The sequence below is a fragment of the Microcebus murinus genome, chromosome 8 (assembly GCF_040939455.1).
Source record: "Microcebus murinus isolate Inina chromosome 8, M.murinus_Inina_mat1.0, whole genome shotgun sequence".
NCBI classification, from domain to species: domain Eukaryota; kingdom Metazoa; phylum Chordata; class Mammalia; order Primates; family Cheirogaleidae; genus Microcebus; species Microcebus murinus.
The window spans coordinates 55,504,752-55,522,490 of NC_134111.1; the positions used below are offsets into that span (position 1 = coordinate 55,504,752).

The 17,739-nt window shown below is 35.9% G+C and overlaps 1 protein-coding gene across 3 annotated transcripts; it reads right to left on the minus strand.

Moving 5' to 3' along the window:
• Window positions 1-1,486: 1,486 nt before the first annotated feature.
• On the minus strand, window positions 1,487-14,534 carry LOC105883029 (cytochrome c, testis-specific). Of its 3 annotated transcripts, none has more exons than XM_012785891.2 (3): window positions 14,373-14,534; window positions 10,458-10,632; window positions 1,487-1,805 (listed from the first exon to the last, which is right to left on the minus strand). In XM_012785891.2, the coding sequence occupies exons 2-3, from the start codon at window positions 10,624-10,626 to the stop codon at window positions 1,660-1,662; spliced, it is 315 nt and encodes a 104-aa protein (XP_012641345.1). In that variant the 5' UTR covers window positions 10,627-10,632; window positions 14,373-14,534; the 3' UTR covers window positions 1,487-1,659. The 3 variants fall into 3 exon arrangements, with proteins under 3 accessions (XP_012641345.1, XP_012641343.1, XP_075861784.1); XM_012785889.2 differs by having other exon boundaries at window positions 10,458-10,637; XM_076005669.1 differs by lacking the exon at window positions 14,373-14,534 and adding an exon at window positions 14,056-14,355 and having other exon boundaries at window positions 10,458-10,637.
• Between the last annotated feature and the right edge of the window lie 3,205 nt (window positions 14,535-17,739).

Here is a 17,739-nt window from a genome sequence, read left to right on the forward strand (position 1 = left end):
AAAAATATTTAAACTCCAAACATGAGGCCCTCATATCCCTCCCTGCAATGTGGCATTTATCAATGCCACCAAGTCCATTCTTCCGGGTTATATAAATCTGAGCTGTAATTATGAATGTGAACTGAGTCCAAGTTTCTTTCTCACAGCCTCTGGCCCCATACAAATTAGGATATAAGGTATGTCACCTAATTCTACATCTCTGCAAATTCACTGAGCTTTTCATACTGGCAACATCCCTAGTACACTATGGGACCTACAGATGTCTCTGCCCTCCTCAGAAAATTCCTCCAGGGAGAGAGTGGCAAGCTAAGCTTTGCCTGAAGCTATCTCTTGCCCCCAGAGACACTATTTCCTACACAATACTGGCACTGGCCTCCTGGAGAAATGCATTCTCCCCTACTTACCAGAAGCATTAAAAGTAAACTCGAGCACTTGGCAGAGTTAATGGAGCTGCCTGGAAATCACTGCTTTTTCAACTGTGTTTCCCTCATTCTGAGAACACTGTTAAGTTATTTTCACAGTAGTGGCATCTGCTAATACTTTAACTTGCTTACATATTACCTCTATGATAATGACGAAAAGTCACCAGGAATTGGAGTAGAAAATCCAAGTTTTGCTTCTGGCACCAGATCTCTCTAGGTCTTACTTAATATGGAAGGTAAAAACCCATATCACTGGGTGCTATTGTGAAGTGTAAATGAGATAATGGGTTTTCTGTCTTCATCCATAATGGCCCTTGACCACTCCACTACCCCTCTCTGTGGTATGAAAACAGCTTCTCCATCTTGCAGGGCTGTATCACTTGGGTGATAGAGTACTTGTAGGACTGCACAGCTGCTTAGGGGCTGCCTCACACTACACAGAGCCACTGTTCTCTTCCACACAGGCCCTGTTTAGACCTGTCCCACCATGCCTCTCTTCCACCTACTGTGAAGTGAGGGCTCCTTCCACATTTATGGGGAGGGTTTGGGGATTTTTTTCTCTTTCTCAGTGTCCTTGCTTTCCCTCCTGTAGCCCAGTTTTATATTACTCAGGACTAGGAGGATAGCATAAAAATATTAATGCAAAAAGATTATATGATATAAATTTTTATTAATATAAGACATGCTTTTATCCTTCTCTCTAGGTTTTATTTTGGGGTCAATAATTTGCTCTTTTTTTTCTAAAAATATTCCTAAAGTAAGTTCAACTATTTGACTTCATTGTTGCTATTTTTTCCCTTAAAGTTACTTTAAGCATTGTTTATAATAAAAGGCAAACATAGCTTCATAAAAATTAAAGCTAATATCTTCTATATTTACATTTAAATTACAGAAAATTAAATATGTGGAAACCATCATCAACATCAGTTGCTATGCTTATAAAATATTCTGTGCATATAAAGACTGCCAAAGCACAATAGATTTTAGTTTTCTTCTCTCTCCTCCTCCATCCTGAAATATCCCCATCCTTAGTGAGCAGAAAAAAGCAAGTTCAGACTCTGAACGGTGGCTGGTCAGTAGATTACACACAATCAAAAATATCAACCTTTATTTTAAAATGTTAAACTTACTACAGGCTGATCAAAAAGATCAAATATGGCTTCTTTAAACATGCAATATTTGAAATTAGAAAATTTTGGCTTATAACTAATATTTTTGAAGTTGCAATAGCATTTCATTAAGATGTTGCCTGTTTCAAATATTGAATAAGATCTTCTCTCTCACTCTTCTTTTTAAGACCAGCAAAGACCATTTTAGTTCCAGGGATATATTTCTTTGGGTTCTCCAAATATTCCATCAGAGTCGCTTCTCCCCAGATAATACCTATAAAGGTGAAAATAAGTTTTAAGTTTGTGTAGCTACATTTGTAGAGCTTACTTTCTGATATGACCCACATATGTGAATAAAAGATTACTCTTGGCTTCAGTAGGAAGACTATTATAACTGGGAATACTTATACATTCTGACCTATAAGAAAATTCCAAAATTATTCTTCACTCTTTGGCTCTCTGTAGAAATCCCACAGTCACATGCTATTTAGGATTATCCAATGTATAGCAATGAACTATCACCCCAGACGTTATGCCTAAGCATTACCTCATCTTCTACAAATCACAGTGAGTTCCTTCTAGAAAATATCTTATACATTATTTAAGCCAATCCTCATTTTGCAAATAAGTTAATGTTGGCCCAAAGAGAGGAAAGTAATTTGCCCTAAGAATACAAAGCTAGTTAGAGTCAAGAATTTGTGACTACTAATTCATATTTCAATGTTATTTCTACTAATCATAGCAATCTGCCTCTGTTCAGCTCTCCAACAAAATCTATAAATTCAGAAATCCAGTTTTAAAATGACCGAAAAAGGCTGCCTTTTTTCCTTTTTAAAACCAGTCAAAAAGAACATAGACAAAGAGAAACAAAAATGCTAACTTCACTCTTGATAAAACTTTTGAGGAAGTACCTATGGCTCCAAACTTGATGTAATTACAATAGAAGACTACCAAGGACATGAATCCTGGACCAGAGTGAAAGGGCAACTTTCACAAATGACCTGAGGAGAAGAGATCTTCAAAGTATGTGACATACCTTGTAAGGCAAAATCATAATCCTTTGTTTGGCTCAAAAAGAATAGGGTATATCAACTGACCATGAAAGTCTCCTTAAATTCAGTCTGACACCATGGAGGGCCAGGGGAGCCGGGATTAATGAAGAAAGTACATACATCTTTGAAAGAAGAACTTATTATAGGACAGAAGAGAAACTGCAAAGGTTGATTAACCTTAGGGCTGCCAGTCTTTACCAGCTGAAGTAAAGAGACAAATAACACCTCCATCAAAACATACAAACATAAACACTCAGACACATACACGTATCTCTAACATACCTGTGGGTGAGGAAGACCACACAACTAAGTGGAACACTCAGACCCTCACCCTTACTATCCTTCTACAAATAACTAGTCCAAGAAGAACTATTTTCATCAAAAGATTAGTAACAATCAAAAAAAAATCACCACAAAGAAGTACCGAAGATATAAACACACAACATACACACACATACAAACACATACACAATACATGCACAGCAGAAAGGAGGAGAAAAAACAAAAGTTAAATGAAACACACACTTCAGAAACTATGTAAATTAAGCAGATGAAACTCAGGACCACATTCTCACAGATTCAAAAAAGGTCTTTATGAATCAAGAGATCAAAGTAGAGCTACAAAGGCTCAAGTAGAAAATTATAAAACAGACAAAGGCATACCTGACAGCAAAATTAACAGATGCTGCTGTTAGCACAATGAGGTTTGAAAATACTGGTAAAAACAAAAATAAAACAATGAAGAGTTTAAAATGATTACTCTAGCTATCAGATCAAAGGGAAAATGACAGATACAGAAGATATTCAGACACAGGGGATACAAGATCTGTACAACTGATGACCAAAGTAAGATTTTAAAAAAATAAATAAAATGCAATAAAATTATTAAAACATATTATTGAAGAAAACTTTCAAAAATAAAATCCCTGAATTTACCAATTGGAAGAGCACAACACATCCCAGCAAACACTATAATAGATCAACCAAGGCCTAGACATAGCCTAGCAAAGTTACTAAATTTCAGTTAAGAATGTTACTGAAACTTCAGGGAAAAAGAATAAAATAAAAATAAAACCAAGTAACTCATAATAGAAAACCATCAGGGTAGTTTCATATTTCTCCAAACAATAATTCAACATGAAAGACATAAACTTCTGAGGAATTAAAGTGTCTTCCAACAATTTTATGCCCTGCCAAATTATCATTCAAGTGTAATGCAATCCTGATATGTTTTAAAACATCCAAGAACTTGGATAATATAGTTCTAGTAATTATTAGTGTTATTACTAATAGAAAACTATTCATCAACCAAAAAGATAAGTAAATAGTAAAGATACTATGGTAAAAGCTGGGAATATCCGGGAACACCCACTAGTATCATTTAAATGTAGAATAAATGTTAAAACAATTGTGGTAATTATGGTTACATGAGATATAAATGATATAGATCATATCAGAATAGAAATAACGATGTAAGTAGCCAGAGTTAGGAGACAGTGTGAAAAAAAGGGACAGTTGTATAAATACCTTGATTTTTCTCATCCTTCATAGTAGTGGATAAAGAGATATTGCTTTAAGTAGATAAATCAAATAATAGAGCCATGTGGATATTATTTAAAGTACAAATATGGCCACTAAAATGAAAAAGAATCATTTTACCAGAATTAGTTGGTAGACAGAGAAGAATACGGAAAAGTCAGGAAAAGTGAACATACAATTTCCTTGTCACTCATACTGGGAAATATTCTTTTGAACTATTTGAATTTTTGTACAATATAATGTATATGGATTTCAAAATATTTTAAATTTATTAACACATTTATGATTTAGTGTGTCCTATTGTAGCCACTGCAAGATTTAACATGACAGTAGGCAAAAGATAAGTCTTAATCCCTAATAAATCAGTTTGGCTTATAAATTAGTTTTGCTAACCTCATGATAAGATTGCCTTAAAGGCCCAGGGAAACCTGGATTTGAATCCTAGTTCTGTCACTATTAGCATAGAATCCTGGAAAAATCATGATTAATTCAAACAATTTGTTTTTCAAACCTGCTTCAATTATCACTGTCCAAGAGTGCAAACAGCACTTCAATGCACTATAAAGATATCATGATTAAAGAAAAATTGTATCCATTTAATGATGTTTTCAAAAACACACTACAGATGGTTCAACATCACTAGTGATTAGGAAAATGCAAATCAAAACCACATGAGATAGCACTTCAAGGGAGAACTATGAAACACTGAAGAAGGAAATAGCAGAGGACGTAAACAGGTGGAAGAATATACCATGCTCATGGGTCAGCAGAATCAACATTGTTTAAATGTCTATACTACCCAAAGTGACCTACAGAGTCAATGCAATCCCTATCAAAATACCATCATCATTTTTCACAGATATAGAAAAAATAATTTTACTCTTCGTATGGAACCAGAGAAGACCCCGTATAGAAAAATCAATCCTAGGCAATAAAAACAAAATAGGAGGTATCAATTTACCAGAATTCTTCAAACTATACTATAAGGTTACAGTAATTAAAACATCTTGAGACTGGCACAAGAACAGGAACATTGATCAGTGCAACAGAACAGAGAACACAGATATAAAACCATCCTCATATAGCCAACTAATCTTCGACAAACCAGACAAAAACATATACTGGGGAAAAGAATCCTTATTCAATAAATGGTGCTGGGAAAACTGGATAGCCATACGTAGAAGACTGAAACAAGACCCACACCTTTCACCTCTCACAAAAATCAACTCATGCTGGGTAACAGACTTGAACCTTAGGTGTGAAACTATTAGAATTCTAGAGGAAAACGTTGGAAATACTCTCCTAGACATTGGCCTAGGCAAAGAATTTATGGAGAAGACCCCAAAGGCAATAACAGCAGCAACAAAAATAAATAAGTGGGACTGTATCATATTAAAAAGCTTCTGCAAAGGAACTGTCAAGAGAGCAAACAGACAACCCACAGAATGGGAGAAAATTTTCGCAAGCTACTCATCCGATAAAGGGCTGATAACTAGAATCTATTTAGAACTCAGGAAAATCAGCCAGAAAAAATCAAACAACCCTATCAAAAAATGGGCAAAGGACATGAACAGAAACTTTTCAAAAGAAGACAGAATAATGGCCAAAAAACATGAAAAAATGTTCAACATCTCTAATCATCAGGGATATGCAAATCAAAACCACAATGAGATATCACTTAACTCCAGTGAGAATGGCCTTTATCAAAAAGTCCCCAAACAATAAATGTTGGCATGGATGCGGAGAGATAGGAACACTCCTACACTGCTGGTGGGACTGCAAACTAGTTCAACCTCTGTGGAAAGCAATATGGAGATACCTTAAAGCGATACAAGTAGATCTACCATTTGTTCCAGCAATTCCACTACTGAGCATCTACCCAAAAGATCAAAAGTCACTTTATGAAAAAGACACCTGCACTCGAATGTTTATAGCAGCACAATTCACAATTGCAAAGTTGTGGAAACAACCCAACTGCCCATCAATTCATGAGTGGATTAATAAAATGTGGTATACGTATACCATGGAGTACTATTCAGCTTTGAGAAACAATGGTGATATAGCACCTCTTGTATTTTCCTGGATAGAGCTGGAACCCATTATACTAAGTGAAGTATCTCAAGAATGGAAAAACAAGCACCACATGTACTCACCAGCAAATTGGTATTAACCGATGAACACCTAAGTGGACATATAGGAATAACCTTTATCGGGTGTCAGGCAGGTGGGAGGGGGAGGAGGGGATAGATATATACAAACACAATGAGTGAGATTTGCAACGTTTGGGGGATGGTCACGCTTGAGGCTCTGACTCAAGGGGGGAGGGGGTGCATAGGCAATATATGTAACCTTAACACTTGTATCCCCGTAATATGCTAAAATAAAAATTAAAAAAATAAATAAATCATAAAAAAAATCCATTAGGATGGCTATTATCAAAACAACAGAAAACAACAAGTGTTGGTGAAAATCTGGAGAAATTGGAATCCTTGTGCATTGCTGGTGGGAATATAAAATGGGACAGCCAACTATGGAAAATGGTATGGCTATTCCTCAAAAAATTAAACACAGAATTATCATAGGGTTCAGCAATTCCATTTCTGGATATGTACCCAAAGAAAGCAAAAGCAGGGACTCCTCTCAACAGATATTTGTATACTAATATTCATAGCAGCATTATTCACAACAGCCAAAAGGTGGAGGCAACCCAAATCTCCATCAAGGGATGAATGGATAAATAAAATGTGCTATTGCCATGTAATAAAATATTGTTCAGCCCTTAAAGAGATGGAAATTCTGACACATGGTACAACATAGATGAACCTTGAAGACATTTCACTAAGTGAAATAAGCCAGTCACAAAAGGACACATACAGTATGATTCCACTTACATAAAGTACCTAGAATAGTCAAATTAACAAACACAAAGTAAAAGGGTGGTTGCCACGGACATTTTAATGAGTACAGAGTTTTAGTTTGAGAAAATGGAAAAGTTCTAGAGATGGATGGTGATGATGGTTGCAAAACAATGGGAATGTGGTTGATGCCATACAATTGTATACTTAAAAATGGTTAGAATGGTCAATTTTATGTTATATATATTTTCCCACAATTTTAAAAACCACATTATATAAGGTTATCGCTATAATCACACATTTTGTAAAACTGTACTCTACACAAGTCACATAGGACAAAGAATCCTCTTTAAAATATGAGAAATTCCATATTCTTCTTAAAATAAAAATATTACAATTATTTACAACAGAAAAATCATGCATAGAAAATAAAATATGGTTGACAGAACACCACCATTTGTATCAGTGCTATACTATTGGTGTCCTGGTTCTTCTTCTTAGTCAAGTCTGTCTTTGGCCAAGCTATGCTAAAGCATTTTTTTAATCTTTATTTCATTTTAAATAATCTTATTTTAAAATCCTAGTTTGGTTAAGCAACTAAGCTACTTATTATTCTTATTTCATCAGTGGAACTAACAAATAATAGTATGTCCCCAAATAAGTCACATATATTACATAATCAATCTGATTTAGGGAAATTTTATTTCTAATTCTTGAATAATGTTAAAACCAAGCCTTTTATATAGTTTTCAACCTTTGACAATAATCTATAATAAAAGATACATTTGTAATAAGTTCCAATATTATTCCAAATCAATGCTAATAAGCAATAAATTCCTCAAATTACTGGCAGCTAGAGGAGCAAATATTAGTTTATAACTACTCTACAAATTAGAACTGCAAAAGTTGACTGTTCTTGTAACAGGATAATAAAATAATAAAATGACACTACAGAGAAATACTACCTGAAAAATCAAGGAGCCATGTAAATGGAAACACTAAATGTGAGTTAAAAACGAATTTATTCAGTAGTCTATCAACTGAAAATCCTATTGCAACAACTTCAATGCAATTCTGACATTAACTGCCCAGAGTTAGTGCAGGCTCCCAACAAGACTGCCTCATTTCAGATACCAGGGGCCCTCAGGTCACTCAAACGGACCAACTGGCTACAAATTCAGGAGTTCCCACAATCTCCTCAAATCAACTCACAGAACTCAGGAAAGCACTTGCTTACAACGACAGTTTTATTATAAAAGGATGCCAGCCAGAGGAAGAGACCCATAGGGTGAGGTCTGGGAGGGTCCCAAATGCAGAGCTTCTAGGTCATCTCCCTGTACAATCAGGACTCATCACTCTCCCAGCACATGGAAGAGTTCATCAACCAGAGCTTCCAGTTGAAAGTGTTCAGAGTTTTTAACTGGCACTTCATTGCATAGGTATGATTAACTGAATCACCAGCAATGTGACTGAACTCAATCTCCAGCCCCCACTCTGTCCCTGGAGTTAGGACTGAATGGTTGGTCACTGCAGTATCATTAGCCCCCATCCTGAAACTAGGAGCTCATCATGAGGCATCTTCTTAGCATACCCTAAGGTTTTGGTCCCAGCAGACAACCACAATAATAAAGACACTCTTATGACTCCAAAAATTCCAAGGTTTTAGAGACTCCCTGCCAGGAACCCAGGACAAGGGCTAGAAAAATTCTTTATTATACAATAGCAATTACCAGGATTTTTACACATCCCAAATACAATGATACTGTGTTAATAATAACTCTGTTGATATTTTTAAAGATGCTAAAATATTCCCGACTTGCCAAAGATCAAATTTTGTTCTATTACTTTTAGTAGTATTTTTACTACCTTGTCAAGTATGTATTTATTTTATATGTATATATAGTCCTTTACTACTTTGTCAAGTATGTATTTGTTTTATATGTATATATAGTCCTTTATTATGAATACCCCCCAAATAAAGATATGTTGAAGTCCTAACCCCTAGTACTTTAGACTGTGGGTTTGTTTGGAAATAGGGTCATTGTAGACGTGACTAGTCCAGTTGATTGAGATAATGTCCTAATTCCATAGGAATAGGATGAGCCCTTAATTCAATATGATTTGTGTCCTTATAAGAAAATAGCCATGTGAAGACAGAGACAAACAGGGATCCTGTGATAACAAAGTCAGAGATTGGAATTATGTAGTTACAGGCTGTAATTAGAATCTTAGTCATAAAAAGGAATGAAAAGCATCGTAAGAAGTGTTGATTGTTATCAAAAATTATTAGTTTCTCAGTACCACCCTTTGTATTCTTGGGGTGTTTGTTTGTTTGTTGTATTTTTGTGGGGTAAATAAATATTTTCAATAAAGAGGAAAAAAGGAATCAAGTACTGATCCACACTACAATTTAGATGAGCCCTGAAAATATGCTAAGTGAAAGAAGCTAGACACAAAAGGGCACATATTATATGATTCCTTTTATATGAAAGATCCAACAAATCCAAAGAGACAGAAAAGAGACAGAAAAGGCAAATCCAAAGAGACAGAAAGCATTAGCAGTTGCCAGGGAATAGGGGTAAGAGAAAATGGGGGGTGATTATTTAATGGATACAAGTGTTCTGGGGTGATAAAAAAAAGTTTTGGAACTAAGGAGAAGTGGTGATTTTACAAAATTGTGAATGCACTAAATGCTACTGTGTACACTTTAAAATGGCTAATTGTATATTATATAAATTTCACTTCAATAAAAATAATAAAAAGAAATAAAAAATAAAATAAAACCCATTCCAAATAGTAGTGATCTGAAATTCCAACCTATAAGATATGCTAGGCCACCAGGGAAAGTTCAAAATAGAGTTGTACCATGTTTTAATAAAATCTGATAATCCTTAAAAATATATACACATCTGTATATATATACATATATGTGTGTGTTTATGTGTGTATGTAGGGGGTGTGTATGTATATATATACACATATCAAGGAGTAACAAGTTGCTTTGCAAAGATAATATAGCCTTTTCCAACCATTTTCAATTTCAACCCTAAAATCCCTCTCACTTTAAGTACCATCTACTCCCTTTCTACCAACAAATAAATTGCTGAATATGCTTTGCAAACTATAATATTCCCCCACCCTGCTAAGAATGACTACTACAAAAAGAATCACTACCATTATACCATTAAAATATGATTTTTTTAAATCTACCTCATACTTTTTCAAGATAAATGTATTACATAAAATAAAACACATATGTAAGCAAAAACCTATGCCACACAAGATTGCTAATTCTTCTGATCTAAAGGATGACCAGTTATTCAAATGCAGGTCCTTATGATATAAATCAATACTTCAGTAATATAAATATGAGGGTCTATTTTTAATGATACAAGTTAGAAAATTATTATAATTTCAAATCATGTGCTTTCCTCTTTGCTACAAAGCATCTGGTTCTCTCTGACAACTGCTGATTTTTACCTTTGTTTTTGTTTGCATCAGTGTAAGAAAATCCTGGTGCTTGTCCCGATTTTCGGCCAAAGAGGCCCCAGAGATTTGGACCAGTCTTGTGTTTTCCACCTTTTTCCACTGTGTGGCACTGAGCACATTTTTGAACAAAGATCTTCTTGCCTGCTTCAGCATCTCCCATTTTGTTCTACACTGAAACATTAAACCACAGAAAACAAATAACAGATTTGCAAAGGTGGGAAAAAAGGAATTCCATCACTTTGGCTGAAGTGAATGCTAATGATAATAAACAAAAATGTATCATTTAAAGCATTCATGCTTTAATGTCTGAGTGCTCAAAAACACAGGTCTATTATAGCACCCAATTTTATACAGACTTAATCATCTCGGTTATCACATTTATTCTAAAGTTCTAGCCATAGCTACTTCAGAAAGTGCTACTGCTATAAATCTGATTTTATTTCAGCCTTCAAACAATTAAATTAATGTATCCAGGTCAATCATATTCCTTTTCATTTCCAAAAAGCATATGTGCAAGAAAACGATGTAAAGCATATAGGTCTAATTTTTCATCCTCTTACTTGAAAATAAGGATAGAGCACATTGGGGTGCTTATATTTATTATGAGTACTTACATGCCTGCAATAATCCATAAAACTATAAAATTAAAAAGAATACAGAAAAGAATGAGGCCACAGCAAGCTACATGTAACATAATTTCTTATTTACTTTATACTCTACTCTTAGCTGTAAATAAATCTACTGTTTAGATCATTATCTAGAAGCAATCAGAAATAACATTGAGTTCAGTGAACATAATGTACATGTTTAACACTAATGTAGTAGAAAATACATGGTTTCAAGTAGGACACATCTTATTGTATGGTGATAGACATATGCAATAAATTTTATACAAAGATATTTTTGTTAAAACTGTCAAAACTATATGATATAACTAAATAAATGCTTCATTCATCTAAAATGATGCAAAAATTAAAATAATTTCAAACAATAAAAAATATTGTACTTTAATATGGTAACAAATGCACTGCCCGGGTTTGTTTTCCTCCTCTTTGTGTTCTGTGAAGAATGACTACAGGAGAAATGGGAGTTGGATGGAAATTAATATTACAGAAATCATGAAAATATCTAATTCTTTGATAGTAGGATCCCAAGCACATATTTGTTTATATAACCCAACTGAGAAATAGGGAACATTTGTGTTATTCTACCAATATTGAAGAATACAGTATTATTTAACTAAAGTTAGCTATTACTTGGAGAAAAGCTAGTGCTTTATATATAATGACCTGCAAAACTAATATCTTACTAACTTTAAATCTATGTGGAAATTCACAACAGTATTAATAACCCACAATCCTAAAGGGAAGATAGTTTTCTTTAGGCAGTGTCTCAAAACAGCTAAAATCAATGTTTTAGATCTGATAGAAAACAAGGCAAGGAAATTTACTTTATCTAAGAGAAGCCTACTTTAACATTCCAAACATCAATCAAAATACAGCATTCAATTTCTACATATATCAGTGCTATTAATCATCTGAAAAGGTTGAGAATTCAGTGAGCCTTTAAACAGGGGCCATAAAGGGTAAATCTTCAGTCAGAAAAAGCACATTTTTGGCCTTTTAGCAAAATTCATTCACTACAACCATAAAGTTTGCATTATAAAAAAAGTTATCTAAGTACTACCTTGAGGATCTTTATTTTCCAATTTTTATACAAGGGAGAAAGTTCAGATTGATTTTATACTAATTAAATATTGCTGGCAATTCAGAAAACTAGACATTTAAAAAACAAACAACAAAACCCCAAAAATATCATTACTTATAAGCTATATATTTCATATGAATGTCACTTACAAAAATTCCCATTATCACTGTTTGAACTACAGTATTAATCATAATTAAAATATTTGTTGGCCGGGCGCAGTGGCTCACGCCTGTAATCCTAGCTCTCTGGGAGGCGGAGGCGGGCGGATTGCTCAAGGTCAGGAGTTCAAAACCAGCCTGAGCAAGAGCGAGACCCCGTCTCTACTATAAAAATAGAAAGAAACTAATTGGCCAACTGATATATATATATAAAAATTAGCCGGGCATGGTGGTGCATGCCTGTAGTCTCAGCTATTCGGGAGGCTGAGACAGAAGGATCACTTGAGCCCAGGAGTTTGAGGTTGCCGTGAGCTAGGCTGATGCCACGGCACTCACTCTAGCCTGGGCAACAAAGCAAGACTCTGTCTCAAAAAAAAAAAAAAAAAAAATATTTGTTGCTGCCATCTTTAATCACAGAAGAATTCTGCTGGTGCAATATCCATGTCCCTCTTCCAAGTGCATTAAAACCAATAGATTCAGCAATGGCAGGAAGGATATCAAGGGATATCCTGAACATAAGAAAAATATCAGGCTGGGCGTGGTGGCTCACGCCTGTAATCCTAGCACTCTGGGAGGCCGAGGCGGGCGGATTGCTCGAGGTTGGGAGTTCGAAACCATCCTGAGCGAGACCCCGTCTCTACTAAAAATAGAAAGAAATTAATTGACCAACTAAAAATATATATACAAAAAACTAGCCGGGCATGGTGGCACATGCCTGTAGTCCCAGCTACTCGGGAGGCTGAGGCAGGAGGATCGCTTGAGCCCAGGAGTTTGAGGTTGCTGTGAGCTAGGCTGACGCCACGGCACTCACTCTAGCCTGGGCAACAAAAGTGAGACTCTGTCTCAAAAAAAAAAAAAAAAAAAAAAAAAAAAAGAAAAATATCAAAGGAATTCATTTTGTCCTATAATCATTTGGCACTCTACCAGTATTTAGTGTTTAAGAAGAAATATCTCACTGAAATAAGCAAAATGTGACATCTAGTATGAGAATGATCACTCATCCAAGAATTAAGTAATTCCAATAATAAATAAGCAGAATAAGAGTAGTAAACATTTGTATGTGCTTACTATATGCCAGGCATATTTCCAAGCCCTTTATATATTAACTCATTTAATTCTCACAATAGCCCTATGATTGATAATATTAATATTGTTATTTTTATGCATGGGGAAAATGAGGCACATAGATTAAGTGACTGGTTGTCGAGAGATGGTGAAGTTTAGAGGCCGGGCAGCTTCAAATCTATAATCCTAGAAGTTTAACAATTCTCTTTTAAGAGTGATCTAGGCAACCCTGTATTAGGCACACTATCTGACACACTGCAGATGCTTAAAATTTTTTTGCCCAACTGAGAGTGCTTAAAGACGACTAGGTGAAATACTGATACATACCACTACTACATCTAAGTTTGCATAACAAGAGGAATGTGGTCAGTACAATCAAGGCATCAATGAAACTTTCAAAATTTACAAAGTCCAAATAACTGAAGTGATGAAAGAGGGAGGGGAAGCTCACTAGAATATTTGAAGGAAGAATACTGAACAGACTCAAAATGATAAAATGGGATTCCGCCTGTAGTAACGGAAAGAGTACCTAAGTGGAGTGCAGTAATAATGATGTGACGCTGAGTAAATCTCCCCAGGTGTCTATGGCCTTCTCCCCTTCTAAGCGCTACATTTAAGCCTTGAACTAGAACAAGAATCCAGCCTTCCAAACTCCCAACCTTCGCTCTTTGATGCCACAGCCTCTCTGTCATGGCTGACTTCTGCCAACTGTGGGCGGAAGGCAGAAGCAGGATCACCTAAAAATCAGAGAAGCTGCACAAGGGCCCCTCACACACACACAAAAATAGGCTTCTGTTGCACATAAGGGCAACCTGGCCCCACCAGGCTGGGGCTGGAGCTGGGGTGAACTTCCCACCGCCGGACAGTTGGACACTTCTCTCTGGATGGACCCAGGCCCAAACTGCATCGGGGCATTACCAGTGCTCAGATAGCATGGCTGCCCAACCTACTCTCTTCCAACTGGGCCCGCACCTACCACAAGGCCACGACTCTGCCCCCTACTTCCCGGGGCAGTCACCCAGGACGGGCTCCCGGCTAGAGCGCAGGCCCGAAGTTCGAGGCTGGCAGTCCCACAGTAACACCTGGAAACCCCGGGCTGCAGGCGTGGCCTGGCATGTGCTTCCGGTGAACACCAGCCAATGGCAGACCGGGCTGCCCTCTTGCTGCTGATTGGCCCCCAGTTCCCGCGGGATCCTAACTGTCCCCGAGATTTGCATCTGCTCTGTGGCCACTGGCTAGGCACGGCTGCTGTCCACTACCAGCAAACGACTTTGGAGCAATTGAAAGGTGGCTAATTCAACAGAGAAACTGAATTTTTAATTATTTCAGTTTTAATTAATTTTAAATTTAGGTAATTTTAAATAACTTTATTTTAATTTTTTAAATAACCACAGTCTCCAGATGGTTGAATGAAACTATTCTAAGTGGTACCTCTAAGTTCTGTCGTGTGATCTACACATTTAAAGATGTATGTCATTAAGTTGAATCAAAAGGACCGGTATACTGTGAAAAAAAAAATCAAGAGTTAAATATTATTCTCAAACTTTAACAAAGGCTTGCAAACTCAAGAAGGAGACTGCCATTTCTTCAGTACTTGTTACAGGTCAAGATAAGTGATTGTATACATTATTAGCAGCCAGAGACCTTACAGATGGGACAGATGAAGGCTCTGGACCATATTCGTATGGAAAAATCTGAAAGTTCTTAATTGATCACCCTTAAATATCAGTGGTAAAATCTATAGAAAATATGCAAATAGGGCAAAATATTTCTAATTATTAAACATAATGTATGAAGATTAATGTAACCAACCAAGTAATCCTCATGACAAAGGCTTACATGACAAAATTTTACTATTTTCTTCTTGCATTTCAAAGATCAGTCACTTCTCATTTTTAAGAAAGAAATTCATAAGATTTGGGGGAGAAAACATTTCAAAGGACATCTGAATTTCAAGTGAAATAACCATAATATTTATCATTCTAACAATTATGCATTATAAGCTACACATTTTAAAACCTTCAAAATAAAATCTGCAAATGCACATTTTTCTTTAATATAACAGTAATTAGGCCATGAAAGATGGCTCACACCTGCAACCCTAGTACTTTGGGAGGCCACGGGGGTTGGATTGCTTGAGGTCAAGACTTTGCAGCCTGAGCAAGAGGGAGACTCCATCTCTGCAAAAGATAGAAAAATTAGCTGGGCGTGGTTGCACACGCCTGTAATCCCAGCTGCTCCAGAGCTGAGGTGGGAAGATTGTTTGAGCCCAGAAGTTTGAGGTTGCAGTAAGCTATGATTGTGCCACTGCATTCTAGCCTGGGTGACAGAGTGAGACACTATCTCAAAAACAAACAAACAAACAAAAAGACTAATAATCATTCTTTCAAAGCTCAGACATTTGAGATGTTTCAGTTACATGTAATTCATGTTCAGAGATTTTTATATGATTTGTAACATGACAATTCTGTCATTACTGAGTGATGAAATATTCTAAAATTGAGTGTGGTAATGTTTTCTCAACTCTGAACATACTAAAAACCATTTAATTGAACTCTTTAAATGAGTGAATTGAATACTACAAAAATTATATCTCAATAAATCTGTTTAAAATAAATAAATCATATAAAGAAAATATATTTACGTTTTAGTAATTTATAAGTAAATTTCTTATTTTCCTTGAATATGTGGTGTTTCACATGATTGAGTAGTAAAGAAATTTTGCTTTCCTAGAATTTCCCAATATTTCTGTTTTTGGTTTTGTTTTATGCAATCTTTTATCCTTTCTTTATGAAAAAAATTAAGGGCTCTGAATATCAGCCTAAAATTTTCAGGACCTCTATCATAGTTTTTTTTCTATTTTTTTATTTCAGCATATTATGGGGATACAGATTTTAAGGCTTCAATAAATGCCCATTTTCCCCCTCCCCCCACAACTCTGAGTCTCCCCTAGAATCTATCATAGTTTTATTTTACAAATAATAGATTGCCCAATCAGTGCAGTTTAAGAAAATTACACATTTTCCACTAGATGGCACTGCTGTGCAAATAGTATTGCTCAGAATCTTTGCATGTCCTCACATCAATAAAATTATTACATTATCATATTATTGTCATTCACCTTGATTGGTCTGGGTAAAATAAAGAGAGGTGGAAAGTTAAGATAATTCCTAGAGTTCCCCAAGGTAAACAGAGCCCTCATTTTACAAGTAAGGAATGTGACACAAGGAGAAATTATAACAATCTTGTTAGTATTAATACTAAATCCAAGGTGACCACCCAAAATCCCTGACTCTTAGTTACCATCACACAACTACAAAATATCCAGGGTTGGAGAGTGGACACCAAAGGGAACAAGAACCTTAATCTGACGTTACATTGTATTATGTATTTATATGTATGATTTCCACAACAACAAAATCTGAGGGTAGGGATCTTGTCTTTCCTGTTCCCCATTGTCTATCTAGTTCCTAGCACAGAGCCTGGCACATAGTTAGTTCACAATAAATATGTATCTGTTTGACTTCATAGCAACCCAGGTTTTAGCAGCATGGACTTGGACATTCAAGGAACCCTGGTCCTTGTCCACTTTTGAATTTATTCCTTTCACTTCATTCCAATACCACTGCTGTTAATAAATCCAGGTCTCATTTCTGAAATTTTGCTGGTTTTCTCCTGACCTCTCCTCTAAGGCCTGTTAACAAGAAGTCTTAGAAGTTATTAGGCATTCCCTACTTTGTACCCTAAAATGTCTCCTAGTTCCACAATTGAGTGGTCCATCCTCTCTGCCCTCAAACCACAGGAGTGCTTGTGGAAGTTGAATAGATCAACAGATAGAGTTGATTTTGGTTTTGGCCCTGTTACTTGTATCTTTATTAGCTTTGGCTATGCTATGAGCCTCAGTTTTCTCATGTCTAACAAATGAATCTGGAATTGGATGATCTCAAAGGTTCCTTTCAACTCTAAGGTTGTATGGTTGTAACTCTGTGACCCTCTATTGAGTTCATGACCAAGATAGTAACAAAGACTCTCTCCTTGACCATAGCTTAGTCAGGCTCCTCTGAGTCTTCTGCTTGACTACACCCAACATTGGGCTTTTCTGTCCTTGTAGAATCCAGTGTGAGCAAGAACCCTGCTAAATCAGTGTAGTGAAAATCCCCACCCTTGGTACCTGACCCCCATCAATATCCTATCACCCTGGCCTGTCTTCAGCAAGAATTCTGTTAAGCCCATCTAGCAAGAATCCCCCTTACCCATGATATTTCTTCTTCCTAATTTTCCATTCATAGACCCCCACACATATACTTCTTGGTTATAAATTCTCACTTGTCCTTATTAGAGTA